The sequence below is a fragment of the Amyelois transitella genome, chromosome 9 (genome assembly GCF_032362555.1).
Source record: "Amyelois transitella isolate CPQ chromosome 9, ilAmyTran1.1, whole genome shotgun sequence".
NCBI classification, from domain to species: Eukaryota; Metazoa; Arthropoda; class Insecta; order Lepidoptera; family Pyralidae; genus Amyelois; species Amyelois transitella.
Window position 1 is genome coordinate 8,274,156 of NC_083512.1, and position 19,244 is coordinate 8,293,399.

The following is a 19,244-nucleotide window of genomic DNA, read 5'->3' on the forward strand; positions in this document are numbered from 1 at the left end:
TATATAATTACGTTTTTATCCCTTACTATGTTAACCTGCGGGGTAGAGGGAGCCTTCTGTCTGAAAAAAGCTGAAAGGCCACGTTCAGCTATATTACTTGAGATTCAAATAGAGACAGGTTGCTAGCCCATCATCACCAAATCCTAAGTATTGCCTTTTCCCTTACTCGCTATTTACGACATCCGTAAGGAATAATGGGACTTATTCAAAAGTGTGAGAGCCACACATTCGGCATTCATTATTACTTTCTGTATCCTTTTATTGTAATCATAAGCGGGCTTGTCTCCTCAACTGGCAATAAAATATTTAAACTCATTTTAATTACCACAAGAGATGGTAAACATTATAATCGTAATACATAATTACGTGATTCTCACTTTTAATGAGCATGATAGCTCCATAAAATTGCCATCTAAAGTTAATTTATTACATAGATTTAAACGTAGGAGATCATACTGTAATACAAAATCTATAGTGGAATAGAATCCGCATAGAAAAGGCCAAATAGTTTCTGAGCATAAGCTAAGGCAGTTGTTGGTTTTAACCTCACTATTTAAATCTCAATTCCATGATTTAGCCAAACAGCTGGCCTTTTAATATTTTTCAGAATGTATGCTCTGTCTACTCTGTAAGCGATAAACACCTATTCATTGTATGTATGTAAGAAATTGCGGACCAATGCTAGCATAGCTTCATAGCTTAGCTGCATCTAGCGGGCAGTAGACGCGCCCTTCTAACGGTGAAGCCCCATTCTCCAGTGATAGATGATTGCCGGCCTCATTGATCGCTCCCTATCACCTTGAGCACCTCGATCTACAAACCTGTTCGATTAATCTGCTTTTAATCTTGTTGCAATCCAGGATACCGGTTTGCAAGATGCTAGATTTTGCTCAAAGTGAAGCTTTTAATCCATTTTTAAATGGAGGAAGTTGTTGATTTGATTTTTTTGTATTTGGCGATTAATCCATTTGTGATGATTTTTTTTTTGCGTTAAAGGATATACTCAGGGTGGTTCAATATTTATTACATACTAGCGACCCGCCCCGGCTTCGCACGGGTGCAAAATTCGGAAAAAATCAATGTTATTATACATAAAAACCTTCCTCTTGAATCACTCTACCTGTTACAAAAAACCGCATCGAAATCCGTTGCGTAATTTTAAAGATTTAAGCATACAGACAAACAGACTAAAATAGTGACTTTGTTTTATACTATGTAGGGAAGAAGACTGTATTCTGTGGTCAGAATAATCAAATGGTATAGGTTTGGTTTACCGTGAGACGTTTGTTCACCATTTAAATTTTTTTAAATAAAAAAAAGAAACACTGAACTCGTTTTTTTATTCAGTAAAGATTTTTGTAGAGCCCTTAGTAAAAAAATTGCGGTCTGGCAAATAGGAAATTGTGCCAACTTTAAAACAAAGGCCTTCTTTATACTTTTCCTGCATGCTTAAAATTTATCTGCGAGATCTGAATTTTTCTCATATTTCCTTAGTATTCCTTTTATTAAATCTAAAATTGGACATGCTATTATAGGGCCAAGTCAATAATAACAAAACCTCGGCGGGAGGTCCGATGAGTCAGTGCTCGTGCGTGACTCCATAGGAATTTGATTCGAACTGTTGAATTTCAATCGTTACATTACTGCCGCGACTAAAGAAAAAGGTGAGTGACATGTTTATCAATATTAAATAAATAGTAAGCACAGTTTCTTCTTGTTGCGAAGACACCTAAGTTTTCCCAGTCGCAGTTTCCGCCATAATACATCAGGACCTGGTCCGCTATATAAATACATGCTTACTGGGAAAAAAGACAGCTGGGCGAAAACATGTTACTTATAAAAAAATAACAATGTAAACAATAGATAGTGAGATACTGTGTATTATAAAATTAACATGGATTTTTAAGTTTAATAATTGTATTTGGTAAAAAAGAAAAACAAATATTTTAAATTGTTAGTTTTGTTTGTTAATTTTTCATGAAATACTTATGTCGTATTTAGATGAAAACAATTAACTATACAAGTATTTCTGTGTGTAACATTTTGTTTGGTAGATAACTAACAAAACATTAAAGGAAGCAAGCACAAAGCATTGTCATTCGTACCGACATGTGTTACTTTGCATGATAGCCGGTTCTATTCAATATACTCGTACAGTTAACATACTATACGCCACAGAACATGGAAGATAGCTTTCGGCAGTCGTGCCTTATGGCTTGTTTGTAAACCATTGCACCACCATGAGGCCCATTTTCTTGTACTCATGAAGACGGATTGCCGTTATTTGTTAGTGTTGATGGCACAGTAGGTACGGTACTAGCAAATACTAATACACAGAATTGCATTTCAGAAGGGACATTCACACTTTTTACGCTTCATTCTTATTTTTGTGCTTCGAGGCAATAGGAAGGTTTATATCCGTGCTATAACATCAAAACAAAGGCTTATGAACATTATATTCATTGACAATATGGTAAGGTACCCTTGAAGTTTCAATAGTTAGTCATCAACCTAAACTTACACCTCCAATGTAAATTTGTTTCTTAAAATTATTTAATGAAAGCAACGACAAACTCAATAAAAAAAAATTAAGAAAAGATCTTCTCATCTTTCTCATCTCACAACTTATAGTATTATGAGTAAAACATAAGAATAAATGTTTATCTCTTAGCTTTATCCACATAACTTAACTAAAACAAATTTCTTTGGTATAAAAAATACTCAATAAAAATATCAATCATTGTCCTGTCAAATTAACTGCCATAGTTAATTAGGTATGTAAAGTACCTTCTCTTTTGGGCAGGACCTCCTTAATTAAAGGTTTGCTCAAAATGACACACTCTTAATTATATGGTACCATTAATTGGATAACCATTTATTAATTATTATAAAAGATGTTATTAAAATTTGATCTGATCTGAGAGACAAATCGAAACGGGAGTGACGGTGTTTGTGGCTTTGCTCTAAGTATATACTTAGAGCAAAAACACAAACACCGTGACTCCCGTTTTGATATATACATATGTACATATATACTTAGAGCAAAAAACACAAACACCTTTTTACGAATTAAATTTATCTCAGTCTAAGTAAAAAAATAAACGCACTATTTTAAATATATTCAATCAACATCGGCTTTCACCCCTTAAATAGCTATTAGTAATCTAAATTGAGCATGCATTAGTGTATTAAAATGAACGGATCAAGCAGCCATTTGATGTCAATGGTACAATGGCGTGCTCTGTGATGATACAAAAAGCGGAGTATTGTTCTCTTCTACAATGAGCGGTAGGTGCTTGAGAGCGACCTGACATGATGGAGATTAATTTTCCACCTTACGGCCATTAGACTTTCACTCGCCCACTATATCGGCCAATTTAATTACATATATGTTTGTATCCGATTTGGTAAGGGCATAGTTCATTGTATGATCTACTTATAGGTAGATGTTAATTTTGTTCTTGAAGATTTAGAAATTGATAATGATGATTTCATTTCATATTAGCCAAGGTGCAACAATAAGCGAGAAATATTCAGAATTTAACTATAATATCTTGATATTTGTAAACTATACAACTCTACCTATATGCATCAGTCGTTGTCTAAAAGTCATCTAGAACGCCGGTGCAGATCCTCCATTTTGTACGACCGCAAGCACTATTTCGTTGTTACATAACTAGCGAAATATTTGCACAGAACAATTTATTTACTTTTTGCTAAGCATGCCACAACAAACGTGCGACGCTAATCGCATATATGGAGTCTTTGTCAAGGTCATTGCTCACGTACCATTTCGCACTGAGCTTCAGCGTCGTCGTCATAGAAGTTTGTGCAGTCGTCCATGCCTGCTTTTTCTGGCCCCTACTCCTCAGCGCGGCTCCGAGAGCCACTCATCCAAAGCGACAGCGACCGGATCACCGGCATTCGAACGTCCAAAAGTATCGCACAGCCAGACACTGACACTTTTATCACTATCGTAGCGAATTCGCCAATCGAAATCTTCTGGACAATCCAGTGAGTCACGCGACGGACAGTCAACTAGCGTCAAGATCTGAACGGCGTGGGTGCTCTCAATGAGATGAAATGATCACGAGGCTCACCGTATAGTCACTAACTCACAGGTCTAGCGTTGGATGATCGCGGTTAGTTTTTTAATCATTCAAGGGCAAGCCCGAGACACGGAATTAGTTTTTCAGATGGTGTTCTTTGGTGGCGAACTGCGTAGATAGCGGAGGCCGGGGTGACTGGCGCGCGCACTCCCGGGGTGCATTGATCGGATCTCCATTGCGCATGTCACCCCTCGAGGAATTCTCGCCTATTTTGACGTTTGTTTAAGGGCACTTAGGCAATGTCTGCTGCAAACATTCATGACCATAACGAGCATTTTATGCGGCACTGATAATGATCAAAACAATTAATCGTTATCTTGCTGTTGATAAATGGGGTGTTCACTATATCATTTACATCTCCATTTTCGGAAAAATATTTCCTGACACGGTGTGATATATACCTAATAGGTGCATGGGTAAACGTTTATGCGTTTTTACTGATATAGGTGCGGTTGCTACTGGAGTTAAATCGTGAGTGTAATATAATGTAAATATATATTTTTCTTAGAAGAAAGTCTATTGTATCGATTGCGTAATGCTCATCTATTTTCACTTTTATGTTGGGAAAGCTCTCAGGCTATAAGGCTCTCACGCTTTTTTCTAAGCTCGCAATGAATCGCCGCACTGGTTTACAAGACTGTTATGAAGATCTATTTTATTATACACCGTTGTGATGGTAGATCTTAGTTGTGAATCCCATGGGAAAATAACGGTGTTAAAAGGTACTTATTTATTTTAAACAAAATACTGTGTTTCGCAACATGATTGAACTTAATACAATAATTTTATGGCTAAAACTATTTTGTGGTGTAAACATTTCTGTAAAAACTTTTATAAGTAATTAAACAATAAAACTAAGACGTCATAAAATCACCGCCCGTATCTCCGTTACATAGTTACTTGATGTAAAGATTGTTCAAATTGTATTGTAGTGATAATTCTAAGTTAAGAAAAAAGTCTTTTTAAGTCTTGATAGCGAGGTCGGCAACAAGAATAGGCGTTGTCCTTTGGAGGCTATTATAATGATAAACTTCAGTTATTAGTGACAATGTGATTGATTTGATAATTTGTATCTGTTTAATCTTATATTTTTATGTCATATTTTTATATAAATCAGTTCATCAGTTTCATGAAAAAATTAAAGAGTAGATAGCAGAAACTTTTTCATCAATAAAAAGTGCAGCATGGGCAAATGGACGAATAACTGTTTAAGAAACAAGTTTTTTTATATGGGCTTTTTGAAAATCTAGGCCGTCTTTAGAATCGACAGGCGACAAATTCTCTATAGGAAAGGCCTATAGAGACCGCCGAACTGTGTCAAGGCGCTAGACCAGCTAGCATTCACTCGCTTGGATACAGTGCCGGGACGTACTAGGGAACCTCCTCTGTACGGCTGATCCAAGGGGACCAAAATAAAATTTTTGTAGTGGCTATATTTCAATGTAGGAAAAATGAAACAAGAAATGATGTACTCGAAAAGATGGTCAACGGCTTACTCGCTACAAAAGACTATCTTAGTGCTGCTGATCTAAGTAAAGTTGATATTTTTGTTTTTGATAGATAAATTAAAAATCTATACTAATATTATAAAGCTGAAGAGTTTGTTTTGTTTGTTTGTTTGTTTGTTTAAACGCGCTAATCTCAGAAACTACTGAACCGATTTGAATAATTCTTTCACTGTTAGATAGTCTATTTATCGAGGAAGGCTATAGGCTACATTTTATCCCGGATTTCCTACGGGAAACGTCAACAATGCAGGTGAAAGTTGAATGAGTCGGCCATCTGCGAGCTTTCCACGCGAACGCTGCGCAAACCAACAAAGATATAGTAAAACAATGTACTAAAGATGTGAAGTACTCATTTTTTGCCACAAAAAAGTCCGCGAGAGCATATATCTATCTCTTAAGGATTACTCACAATAACCACTTTTATGTTCATTTTTTAAGATTATTTTTTCATTATAAACATAAGTTATTTTGAAACCAATTTCTTTAATTCAGTATTAATCCTTTTTCAAATAAATATGTTTATTACTTTCGGCTGTTCATGTAGACTAAAATTGCCATTTACAGTATTTAAATCAGACGAATAGGTTTTGAGATATAGTCGTTATAAGCAATTTGCAGCGAAACATTTAATACGGCGAACCAGCGTTCTTTCTAATACTAATGATACCTGATCAGGCGGTCACGCGCCTGACCTATCCTACTTCCTTCATAGGTATCATTCTACTTATAATACTTGGTTTGTATGTTTGTCTGTTTTTACCTCTTACCTACTTTTAAACTGATTATGTCTATCTTTTAAGATTGTTGTTGATTATGAGTATTTAATTGTAAACACAACTGTCTTTGATATCACTTAATTTCAATGAACATCTTAGAAGATATTACTATTTTAAAGTAAAGTAAAGTATCAGCCTGTAAGACCCCACTACTGGGCAAAGGCCTCTCATCTCACTATATACCGTCCGTTCCGTCGCGGGTAATGATGTGGGCCAAGTCGTCGCCAAGTCGCATAACAATTAGCAGCTATAATTGATAAAGCCGAGGAGGATGTTTGCAAAAATAAATATGATGCCCAAAATAACTATTCCACGCGGACGAAGTCGCGGGCACAGCTAGTTTACTTATAAAAGGTCATGGGGGTACGAACTCCCAAATTTATAAAGTTTTAAAAATAACTAAACAAGACTAGAACAAAAGAAGTAAAAGAACAATAACCAATCACGTGTGGATACCACAACAGGTAAAACAAACGCATAAGTATCAATAAAATAATGAAAGATTTTTCTGTTTCATTCACTGCACTCGCCACTTACCCGTAGCCAGGTAACAATATATTAAGCGTAAAATTACTCCTTACCTATCTATGCTTTCATGATATAGCATCTTAGAACCATCTGAACCTAGAGATGAAATAGCTCGTAATCTTACTCGTAGGTAGGTAGTAAAGAAATGTAAACTTTCCTAAACTGACGAGCTTTCATGAAGATAGTGATGACTGCAGGTCTTCTTTTTCCTTCCTCTCTGGAAAGAATATCTAGAGGATCCTGGATTGGGCGAGTCAGGTTTTTACACGAAGTAACTCCCATCTCACTTCCCCAACCTTTACAGGGGATCTAACCAGTCCATAGTTCCAGTTCCTGAATGTGCAGATTTTCTCACGATTTTGTCATTCACTGTAAAAGTTTCGGTAAGCACTCAAACTAATGTACATAACTCAAAAAAGAGACATTGGTATTTGGTCGAAGTAGTATTTGTAGCTGTACCTCAACGCGGTTCATATTCATGTCTAATGCATTTAAGTCGGGGCCTCACAATATTCGACACATAAAAAAATAAGTAAGGGATTTCTTCCACCCATCATTGCCATGCAAATTTTAAGCAATTTTTTAATTATTGACATTATGTGCTGTGTGTTATAATGTAAGACATTACGACATAAGTTACTGTCTAGATGTCCTACATATTCGTCAAACCATGCCCAGACAATCTTAAATTCCCTTTTGTCACGAAGTTGTTTCTTAAGGGAACTTAATACTTTATATACGTTACTAAATTCTTGTCTATTCAAAATTTTCACAACTGTAATGCTACGTTTAAATTGAGTAGCTACTAACTAATATTTAAGTGCGTAAATCCTTAATTGGACTATTCTCATTAAGCAAATTGCTAAATATCAGAATAGAAGAACCTTCAAGGGCAACCTACGAGTCAAGATATATTTTTAATTAAAATAAAAAAAGCATTGATGTAACCTATAGCTGAAAGACCACTCCTCATCTAAAGCTTTAAGAGTAGTTCGGTTTGGCAGAAATTTTCCCGATGGAATAAAGGTTCAGATAATGTATAAGACCATTCAAGTCATTCTCCTTGGCGGCTTTGTCTGTAAGGGATAAAGACGTGATATTGTATGTATTCTATCCATTATAATAACATTTTCCCAAGAGAATGTGACTGTTTCAAAGAGTCTGGTAAATTCGTGACAGGGATTGGAAATGTCAAGGGAATGTTGTAATGTTTGCAACAATTTGTTAGAACCACGGAACCGGCAACAAATAGATATTGCCATGCCATTAGTTTTTTACACGATGAACCATTTATTTACTCATCAATTGATAGGTTGCGTAAGTGATTTCGCGAAGGCACTTGTTTTGTTGTTTTTACTGAGAATAACAAAGTGCATTTCAATATAAGTAAGTAGGTATACAATACAGTTTTTATAGACTTGTTTATATTTATCTTTTATAGAGTGTTAGATATTGAGTGTGGACACTGACTGCATGACTGATAAACTGACATCTCGTATCAAAGCATAGCCTAAGTTTAGATAAGTATTTGAAATTTGCCATAAAGGAAGGGTCCATAAAGAAATCCTTATGTGGTCTAGGGAAGCAATAAGTGATGATTTCCTGAAATTCTGTGAAGAATAATTACAAACCTAATCATAAAACTCATTTTTTCCAAAACCCAGGAGATCGGCCTGAGTGTCTGGGTTCGCTCACTAGTAATTTGGTATCAGATTCGCAATTATCGTTAAGCAACCATTTAACATTTGCATTGCCTTAATGTACCTACCATTATAGTAATTTTCTGTGAAGTGATTTTATATGGAAACGATGATCTTAAAATTTTGATTCATATAATTACATTTTCAATTATTTTTGTTTTGTTTACATGCCACCTAAGTATATTTTCAAAACATCGCTGGACTCAAATTGTAAAAAGTTTGATTAGATCAAATATACACAATGAGTGTTTATAATTTAAGAACTCACATCTTGTTTCACATCAACCAACTCAACATTAAAACAAAATATGTTATTTCAAATTGTAAGTGTTGTGCTTTTTTGTAGCCAATTACCGCATTTTGTTATCTATTTGCGGTCTCACGATTCCTAACTTTAAGGCTACTCGTACAGCAGCCTCATAAGCCTGTTAATTAAAGCGGGAATTCTCTACACACGACGCAGTCATAGTTTAGTTTACACTGTGGTTACACATTCTTAGTTTGTAAAATGAGCAACCCATGGCGGTCATTCACCGCTTCCTGTGTAACCACATTCCTCGGGGATCTGCGTATAATGCGATGGCGGCCCGCGGGGATTCAACTCGAATTGAATGACGCGACGTCGCCGACGCCATTGCGACACCATTCTTCATTTTCCATCGACATCTAATAGAATCATAGCCTGTCAATTTTTTGACCAATCGAAGCGTAACAAAAGAATTACGTCTAGTATTATTATGATATTGTTAGCTAACTCAGTGATATTTACTTAACACCTTATCCGAACTCGATCTTTTGCGTGTGCGTGGCAAAGTTTCAACATCGCCTCAAGGCTTTTCTTCGCAGCTTACAAAATTAGAAGAGGTTAAAAGAGTCTTAATTAGTCGTTGCATCCTTAATTAATGGGACCGTAATTTCTTTGTGTGTGTAATTGGCTGGGGACCGGTTGTGTAATCTTTTACTCCAAGGCGTTAACGACGCACGCATGTTCCCAAGCGTAATTAATTAAAATATCGTTGCCGGCGCCCGGCCATATGAAAACGTCAAGAAGATACAACAATGCATAACATATCTTACGCAACAATAATAATATACCCAAATTACAACCGTAATCACAAGGAAATTAACCGAAATATTGAATACATTATGCGAATTTTTTACATTTTGATTAAGTTAAATGTGACAGGTGTACATTAACATTACATTACCCTCTATGCAGACGTTGTTAAATAAAATTATTATTATGTTCATAGCAATTGGAAAGATGAGATCTCTGCCTACCCATCCAGAACAGAGGCTTGATCGTATACTTGTATGTATGTGTTAATATTATTGTACAATAGTTATAAGACGCGAAAGGAAGACGATTGCATGGCAGACGGCACTCATTACTCGATAGATCTTTGGAAGGATTACCTTTATTAGTCACGCTGGGTGATTTTGAATTAGATATGTTGCTGGTTTTCTGTTGAAGGCAGTCATAGCGCACCATATCAGAGGATATCTCTCACGACATGCCTCGCGTGATGTATCATCCATCTGAATAAGATGCAGGTATGTGTGCTAAATGCGACTTACAGAACATCTCCGGCCGCGCAAAGAACAAGAAGAATTCAATGACAGCAATTAACCCATTATATAAAAAGTCTTCATTCTGGCATCTTTTTTATTGCATTGCTAGGTACACTGAATTCAGACATACATACATATAATCACGTCTATATCCCTTGCGGGGTAGACAGAACGAACGGTCTTGTAAAGACTGATAGGCCACGTTCAGCTGGTTTGCTTTATGATAGAATTGAGATTCAAATAGTGACAGGTTGCTAGCCCATCGCCTAAAAAAAGAATCCCAAGTTTATGAGCCTATCCCTTAGTCACCCGTTACGACATCCATGGGAACGAGATGGAGTGGTCCTATTCTTTTTTTTACTGGTGCCAAGAACCACACGGCTATTCATACCGGTAAAAAATAAGGTCGCGGGGTTCATTGCAAAAAAAAATCGCAGTTAGGAGCGTAAAGTTAAATTCTTAAAATGTTGAGTTTCCAAAAAAATTTAACTTCCTGCTCATCTCACTCATCTTTTTTAATAAGCATCTCCAACAAGCACGATTGGTCCGATATTATTAAGATTCCTATAGGCATCGTGCCCATAGGAATCTTTATAATATTAATTAAGAATTACCTAGGTAAGTAGTCGTTTTTATTTTTAATTTATTTAAAATACTCAATAACTAAGTATAAAATTGATAAATTTGGTTGTAGTTGGTAGTTGCCTGCTATCATCCACGGCTCTTTTATCCATGAATATTCATCACAATAGCAATTTAACAGTAAACTGATAGTAAACGTGAGATCATTAAATGCAGATCGGTCAGCGTACATAAATTCTGTTCGGATTGCCATGGGATAGCCGGTGAAAGGGAACTCGAAAGTTCTTGTAATGCGATTCAAACCTGCCCACCTGCACCCTGCAACGCTCGTCTTTATGTACTCATGTTGTACAACACTTAAAATACATAGATAGGTAGAGTAAAGATTGATATAGTATAATAAGTAGACTTAATTAGCTCGAAAAATTATTTACAAAATATATTTGACTAGCTGTTGCCCGCGACTTCGTCCGCGTAAATTTCAAGTTGAATCTTAATCATACAGTCAGATATAGACAGACAGACAAAAAATGTAAAAAAAAATTCTCTATCCGTTTCAGTCAAAATATTAAATACCACTTCGCAACGGGCCGTGCAGCAGAAATCGTAATATTTTAATTTCACCACAACTTCAAAACAAAACGTCCAATTTTAATCATTCAAAGACCAAATATTATCTATATAAACTGTTCTTATTGATGAAATTATTTATTTTGATAAGGATTAATAGCATGAGTAAAAAGAACGCGTTTAAATGTAGACCAAAAAAAAATTCAAGATTTAAAAAAAAAATGTGGTTGTTGTGCCACACTCGACATAGATAGGTATAGTGTGTCGCAGATATTTTTGTACATATTTATAAGATCTACAATTAATTAAAACATTTTATGGTTCTATCTTTTGTAGTTTAGGCAGCGTACGCAAAATAAGTAACTTTTTGGATGTTTTTTTTTTCAGTTTGTGTCCGAAAAATCCAAATATATTATGGAACCCTATTTTTTTCCAAAATAAAATATAGTCTATGTTACTCGTGGATAATGTAGCTTTCGAATGGTGAAAGAATTTTTAAAATCGGTCCAGTAGTTTTTGAGCCTATTCATTACAACCAAACAAACAAACAAAGTTTTCCTCTTTATAATATTAGTGTAGATATAGATGAGACCACGAGTAAATCTCATCCTATTCCAACTCATATTATTAATTCGATGTATTAAGATTATTTGTTACCTCGTCACTGTCTAACACTACACCGATCTCCATGAAATTGTGCATACATATAATGTAGAGTACGAAAAAGGACATACGTGAACGGTACCTACCTCAAAATAAATAGGTCCTATTTTTTAGGTAAGACAATTTTTGTAAGGGTAAGAGATATATTAAATTATTGTACTGCATTAGTTTAAGACGTGTGTGTGTGATTAACTTTCATTTCATTTAGGTTAAAAAATACTTGTCTTAAATTACACGATACCCACATTTTTCCAAAGAATTATCTATTAACTAAATACTCTAGTCTCGAACTAAAGAACCTGCGTTGTTCGCAGAAAATCTGATTACATTCTACGCAAATGAAGAATCATTATGGTGATAAGATTAACGATTATTGAAGCGACGGCATAAGAAAATGCTTCCTAGAGTCGTAAACTTAGATCACTTTATTGATAGGAACTTTATGGTGGACTATGAGTTAAATTACAAACAATTTACAAGCATGATGATGTAGGAAATAGGTTTACTAGGTGTAGTAAAAAGAGCTTGTCACGTCTCTATCAATTGCGGGATAGACAGAGCCAACAGTCTCTAAAAGACTGAAAGCTGAACGTGTTCAGCTGTATGGCTTCATGATGAAATTGAGATTCTAGTGCTAGCTCATCACCTTCACGAGAAATAGGTACAATGGGAAAGATATAGAGTGGTTCTATTCTAAAGTGCTGGAAACCATACGGCACTTGAAAAAAGTAAAAGAAGAAAATCTTTAACATCGTGAATAATTACAGTACTTAATTATCCTTAAGCTTTTAATGTGAAGATATATCTTCATATTTTTTTTTAAATAAATTAAAAATCACATTTGTTTTCCGAAACGCTGTCAAAAAAGTAATTAATGCATTTTAAAACAGTTTATTTCTAGAAACACGGGTATCCAATCCGATAAAATATTCTAGACCGTTACAAACCGGACGCAAGATGCAAAGGTATTTGTTTCGAATAAAATCGAATAATAAAAGTCCAATGGGTGTGGTGTGGTGGACGCTGTACCGTAGGTATTAACAGAATGAGTCAGATGAGCCAGGTAGGTAACCTACCTAATCGATTCGTATCAAAATAATGTAGATATGTATGTATTTTGTTTTGATGAGGGAATTCACTTAAGGCACACAAACGAAAGTAATTAGGTATACAAAAAATTGTTATCGAATGAGAAAATAGTCTTACTAATAGTGTCTCTTGTTACATAAAACATTTTGTTACCATTAAGCACAGAGCTCTTGCTTTAAATTAAATATATATCTCTATACGCCTCTTTTTCTCATAATTTTTTTATTTGATATCTGGATTTTGTACATCATATTTTAATACTGTCTGTTTATCCTTACAAACAAAATCAAAACAAAAACAGGAATACCTAATCACGGGAACCATTTTCCAACATAATCCTATGCAATTTAGTTGAGCTCTCTCTTGAAGATGATCTTAATGCTAATTCAGCCTACGTATACTTGTACTTATTAACATAGATTTATGCACGATAAAGGATAATCACTATCATATATTATTTAGGTAGTAGGTAATATTTAGGTAGATTATTATTAGTAGTAGCTATTTCCAATCTTGCTACCAAATTTATGCACGGGAGAAGACCATCTGCAAAACCAAAGTTTCCTTTTGTGATAATTGCGTTTCATCCATAATTACTATAATAGCTAATGACTACTAGTGTTATCAAGACTTATAGCAAATTATATGAACAGAATATCATGTGATCTTGCGCTCCTCAGGGAGGTAATGTGTTTTCTTACTCCAATTGTGACGTGCAAATTATGCTCTTCTTGCGAGTTGCGATACCGGTTGCTAGAATGTGGCATTGCAACATCGTTATTCGTTGAATTATATGGAGGGTTTAAAATTATAGCGAATTATCATAAGCTTCTATATTGAATGTAATGGACTAAAAATGGAACGCAACTTATCATCGCTAGTTCAAGTTTAAAATCGCACACAGGCTAGCAGCAAAATAAAGGCAGCAGAGTATTGGCATTTCTGTACACTGCCTGCCTGGCTTTGTTTTTATTTTTTTACCTTGCAGTAGTCCTCTAACATTACGCGTATTCATCGTTTCTTTACAGAAAAGCCCAGAGATTGGTTATTGAAGTAGTCGTTCTAGCATTAGTCCCAGATGCGCTTTTTAGCTTTTTGAAGAACAGCCCAGGAACTCGCATTTTCTTACCTCTCAAAATAATCTAAATACAAACGCATCAATTCTCTCGAGTGCTCACGATTGTCCCGATCGTGACGCGCCGTGAATCACGATCGATTTGCTCCGTTTCCTGCGTACTATCGATCATTGGTCACGTATAGCTTTGACAGTTTATGAAGAATTGGTATAAATATTTGGCGTTCTTTATAAATCATCATCAATAATCATAAAAATTGAACTCAAAACTCCTTATTGACAAAGTATTTTACTCGCTGTATTACTTGTGAACCTTTATTGCAAACTCGCATTATGCCTTAAAGTCATTTGAAATAAGCATTTGAACTAGATAGGTCCACTAATTAGCGGACAGGATCTTCTAAAAGTACTCAAATATGCCTAATCAGCATGCAAAAAACATACAAACATCAAAACTGTTACTACAATCGCTATTGCATTAGTTTGAATTATATACCTACTATCACCTGTTTGCCATAGGGGTAGGCAGAAACTGGTTTTTCACTTGATACGATCCATTCGATGTTACTTGCTCCTTCACACTCAATTCCCTTTCCACACACTAAAGACGACTATGAGTGTTCCTAATTTTTTAATTTTTCATCATAATTTTTCGGATATTTGCAATCTGCTCCCCCAATGTTTCAAAAAGCTTCTAATAAGTTTTATAGCAAATTGGTTTTAATTGTCTCAATACCTAAATTTGTGTGCTCTGAATAAATTTGCTGTAAAATTGCAATAATTCCCTTCGAGAACTGTGAAAGCACCGTCTAATACCGGCAGTTACGTTGTTCAATTGTTCTCAGATTATTCCCACTGCGGGGACAAAAAAATTCTACAGTATTCCGTCTTCTAAACGATTGTTCCCTGCGAGTAATAGGACAAATTACTGTCTGAGAAAGGCATCGTCGAGCAAAAAATATGAGAGCAATGATGAATACCGGAACACAAGCTTTAATTATATTATATAGATTCATCTGTTTTCTTGATCTACAGTCATTTGAAATGAATATATTCAAAAACTGTTAGCCGATTTGTAGGAACTCACCAAAAAAACCTTCGGGCACCATCCGGAATAACATAACAGCCCTGATGATTGATCACAGATTTAATGGTAATAAATATCTTTGCTATTTTATCTGTTAGCTAAATTAACATAGACAGACTAATAGAAAAAAAAGGGAAAGGACGTAATAGGTGACTAAGGACAAACTTCGTGCTTCGTTCCTCACGGGGCAAGTGCTTGTCCTCACCTTACCGAGATAAGGAATTACTTATACTATACCTAAGGAAATTTTTTATAAAATATGACATGTTGCATTTTCTGCCACAAATGCTGTTGGCTCTGTTTACCTCGCAAGGGATATAGACGTGACCATATGTATGTAAGTATAAATATGACATGAATAATAAAATAAACATTAAATCTTTCAAAGTAAATTAATCCACTATGTTATTTGTATGAACAACTGTGAAAGTAAAACCAAGAATGGGTGAACAGAGTCAACATTTAACTCAGTATGTCTGACTGATCGTATTCCATTCCGCAGACGTACCTACGGTAAGATGATCCACCACAAAATCGAAAGCCAGCTTCTTTCCAACAGTAGGTAGGTTACAACATGACTTATATTGGTATTCTGTTCACTGTTTTGTTAAGTTACAGTTTATTGCAATGAATGAATTCCTAAATTTAAGATTCTTATTTTAACCGATGGGCTAGCAACCTGTCTCTATTTGTATTTCAGTGCTGATGTTGGCCTTGTGTACCTGTAAGGGATAAAAACGTGATTATAAGTATGTACTTACGTAGTGAATTAAAAACGGATGTCACATTAATACAATCTTTATAAAATTTCATATTTAACAGTACTGAGAAGAAAATATGCAATGCAAAAACTTTTTCGAGTAAGAAATTATATGAATCAGTAATTTAAATAAAATGAAATCTTGTTTCACCATAAATGGAAGAACTTACATACTATACTAAGGGACGACAGTTACGACATTGTACAGTGAACGGCAGGTTACGTGACAAGTTCGACTTTTGTACAGTTTGGTCATGTATAATGAGTAGGAAGGTATACTTACTTTTCACCACCATCATAAAATTGATACAAAAAGAGAGTCGGTATTAAAAATACGACAGAGCCGCCTTCGTTGACACGGCCGTCTTGTCGCAGACTACTTGTAGAAGGGCACGACAAGAGATCCTGACTTGACTTCGCGAAAGAGATATATGCGTACTATGATGATAGGTAGTAACTAATAAACATCAGAACACGCTGTGAACCGGTCAATAACAAAAGTATGAAAGCGGACCCCAGACCCCGAAGCATTCGAGGCAGAAATGCAACTGGAAACACGCAAAGGTGAGAGAGAGCCACTGTACAAACGTATGCAATTCACGTCCGTCTGAAGTCCTGTTATGTCTATAAGGTAATAATATGTTGCAAAATTGGAAAGTAATATCTGTCACAGCCAAAGACTTTAATAATTCAACCGATACAAGCTGTCTGTTACAGAGCCTCGGTGTTCGAACGGTTAAGGTGCCTTGCTAAAATGCGGAAGTAATGGCACAAGTTCAAATCCTACCACGGCCATCTAAGTGCCAATGACTCTTTTCAAAATTATGTTTATGTGCTCTTATGGTGAGGTAAAATTTCGTGAGGAAATATTTCCTATCTCACTCAATTCAGAAACCGAAATAATAAAATAATTATTTACTGTAAGAATATAAATTTCCAAACATTTTTTATCGCATAGGTGTTCTATGTTTCTTTGCTTGGAAGTTATAGTACTTTACACTGAACATAGGCAGGTCTTGCATTTTATCTAATCTGAAATTGTTAGATAAATTAACATAGACAGACTAATAGAAAAAAAAGGGAAAGGACGTAATAGGTGACTAAGGACAAACTTCGTGCTTCGTTCCTCACGGGGCAAGTGCTTGTCCTCACCTTACCGAGATAAGGAATTACTTATACTATACCTAAGGAAATTTTTTATAAAATATGACATGTTGCATTTTCTGCCACAAATGCTGTTGGCTCTGTTTACCTCGCAAGGGATATAGACGTGACCATATGTATGTAAGTATAAATATGACATGAATAATAAAATAAACATTAAATCTTTCAAAGTAAATTAATCCACTATGTTATTTGTATGAACAACTGTGAAAGTAAAACCAAGAATGGGTGAACAGAGTCAACATTTAACTCAGTATGTCTGACTGATCGTATTCCATTCCGCAGACGTACCTACGGTAAGATGATCCACCACAAAATCGAAAGCCAGCTTCTTTCCAACAGTAGGTAGGTTACAACATGACTTATATTGGTATTCTGTTCACTGTTTTGTTAAGTTACAGTTTATTGCAATGAATGAATTCCTAAATTTAAGATTCTTATTTTAACCGATGGGCTAGCAACCTGTCTCTATTTGTATTTCAGTGCTGATGTTGGCCTTGTGTACCTGTAAGGGATAAAAACGTGATTATAAGTATGTACTTACGTAGTGAATTAAAAACGGATGTCACATTAATACAATCTTTATAAAATTTCATATTTAACAGTACTGAGAAGAAAATATGCAATGCAAAAACTTTTTCGAGTAAGAAATTATATGAATCAGTAATTTAAATAAAATGAAATCTTGTTTCACCATAAATGGAAGAACTTACATACTATACTAAGGGACGACAGTTACGACATTGTACAGTGAACGGCAGGTTACGTGACAAGTTCGACTTTTGTACAGTTTGGTCATGTATAATGAGTAGGAAGGTATACTTACTTTTCACCACCATCATAAAATTGATACAAAAAGAGAGTCGGTATTAAAAATACGACAGAGCCGCCTTCGTTGACACGGCCGTCTTGTCGCAGACTACTTGTAGAAGGGCACGACAAGAGATCCTGACTTGACTTCGCGAAAGAGATATATGCGTACTATGATGATAGGTAGTAACTAATAAACATCAGAACACGCTGTGAACCGGTCAATAACAAAAGTATGAAAGCGGACCCCAGACCCCGAAGCATTCGAGGCAGAAATGCAACTGGAAACACGCAAAGGTGAGAGAGAGCCACTGTACAAACGTATGCAATTCACGTCCGTCTGAAGTCCTGTTATGTCTATAAGGTAATAATATGTTGCAAAATTGGAAAGTAATATCTGTCACAGCCAAAGACTTTAATAATTCAACCGATACAAGCTGTCTGTTACAGAGCCTCGGTGTTCGAACGGTTAAGGTGCCTTGCTAAAATGCGGAAGTAATGGCACAAGTTCAAATCCTACCACGGCCATCTAAGTGCCAATGACTCTTTTCAAAATTATGTTTATGTGCTCTTATGGTGAGGTAAAATTTCGTGAGGAAATATTTCCTATCTCACTCAATTCAGAAACCGAAATAATAAAATAATTATTTACTGTAAGAATATAAATTTCCAAACATTTTTTATCGCATAGGTGTTCTATGTTTCTTTGCTTGGAAGTTATAGTACTTTACACTGAACATAGGCAGGTCTTGCATTTTATCTAATCTGAAATTGTTAGATAAATTAACATAGACAGACTAATAGAAAAAAAAGGGAAAGGACGTAATAGGTGACTAAGGACAAACTTCGTGCTTCGTTCCTCACGGGGCAAGTGCTTGTCCTCACCTTACCGAGATAAGGAATTACTTATACTATACCTAAGGAAATTTTTTATAAAATATGACATGTTGCATTTTCTGCCACAAATGCTGTTGGCTCTGTTTACCTCGCAAGGGATATAGACGTGACCATATGTATGTAAGTATAAATATGACATGAATAATAAAATAAACATTAAATCTTTCAAAGTAAATTAATCCACTATGTTATTTGTATGAACAACTGTGAAAGTAAAACCAAGAATGGGTGAACAGAGTCAACATTTAACTCAGTATGTCTGACTGATCGTATTCCATTCCGCAGACGTACCTACGGTAAGATGATCCACCACAAAATCGAAAGCCAGCTTCTTTCCAACAGTAGGTAGGTTAC

General features: G+C 35.4%; 1 protein-coding gene across 4 annotated transcripts in view; it reads right to left on the minus strand.

Moving 5' to 3' along the window:
* The window catches only part of LOC106142856 (uncharacterized), a 63,860-nt gene that overhangs the window by 39,782 nt on the left and 4,834 nt on the right, over nucleotides 1-19,244 (minus strand). The window contains exon 1 of one of the 4 annotated variants that reach the window (XM_060945685.1): nucleotides 3,790-3,858. The exons of the other annotated variants lie outside the window; for them this stretch is intronic. Coding sequence (XP_060801668.1) covers nucleotides 3,790-3,843 — 54 coding nt within the window. The 5' untranslated portion in view covers nucleotides 3,844-3,858. Of the gene's footprint in view, nucleotides 1-3,789; nucleotides 3,859-19,244 lie in introns of those variants that run through there. 4 annotated transcript variants of the gene reach the window in all.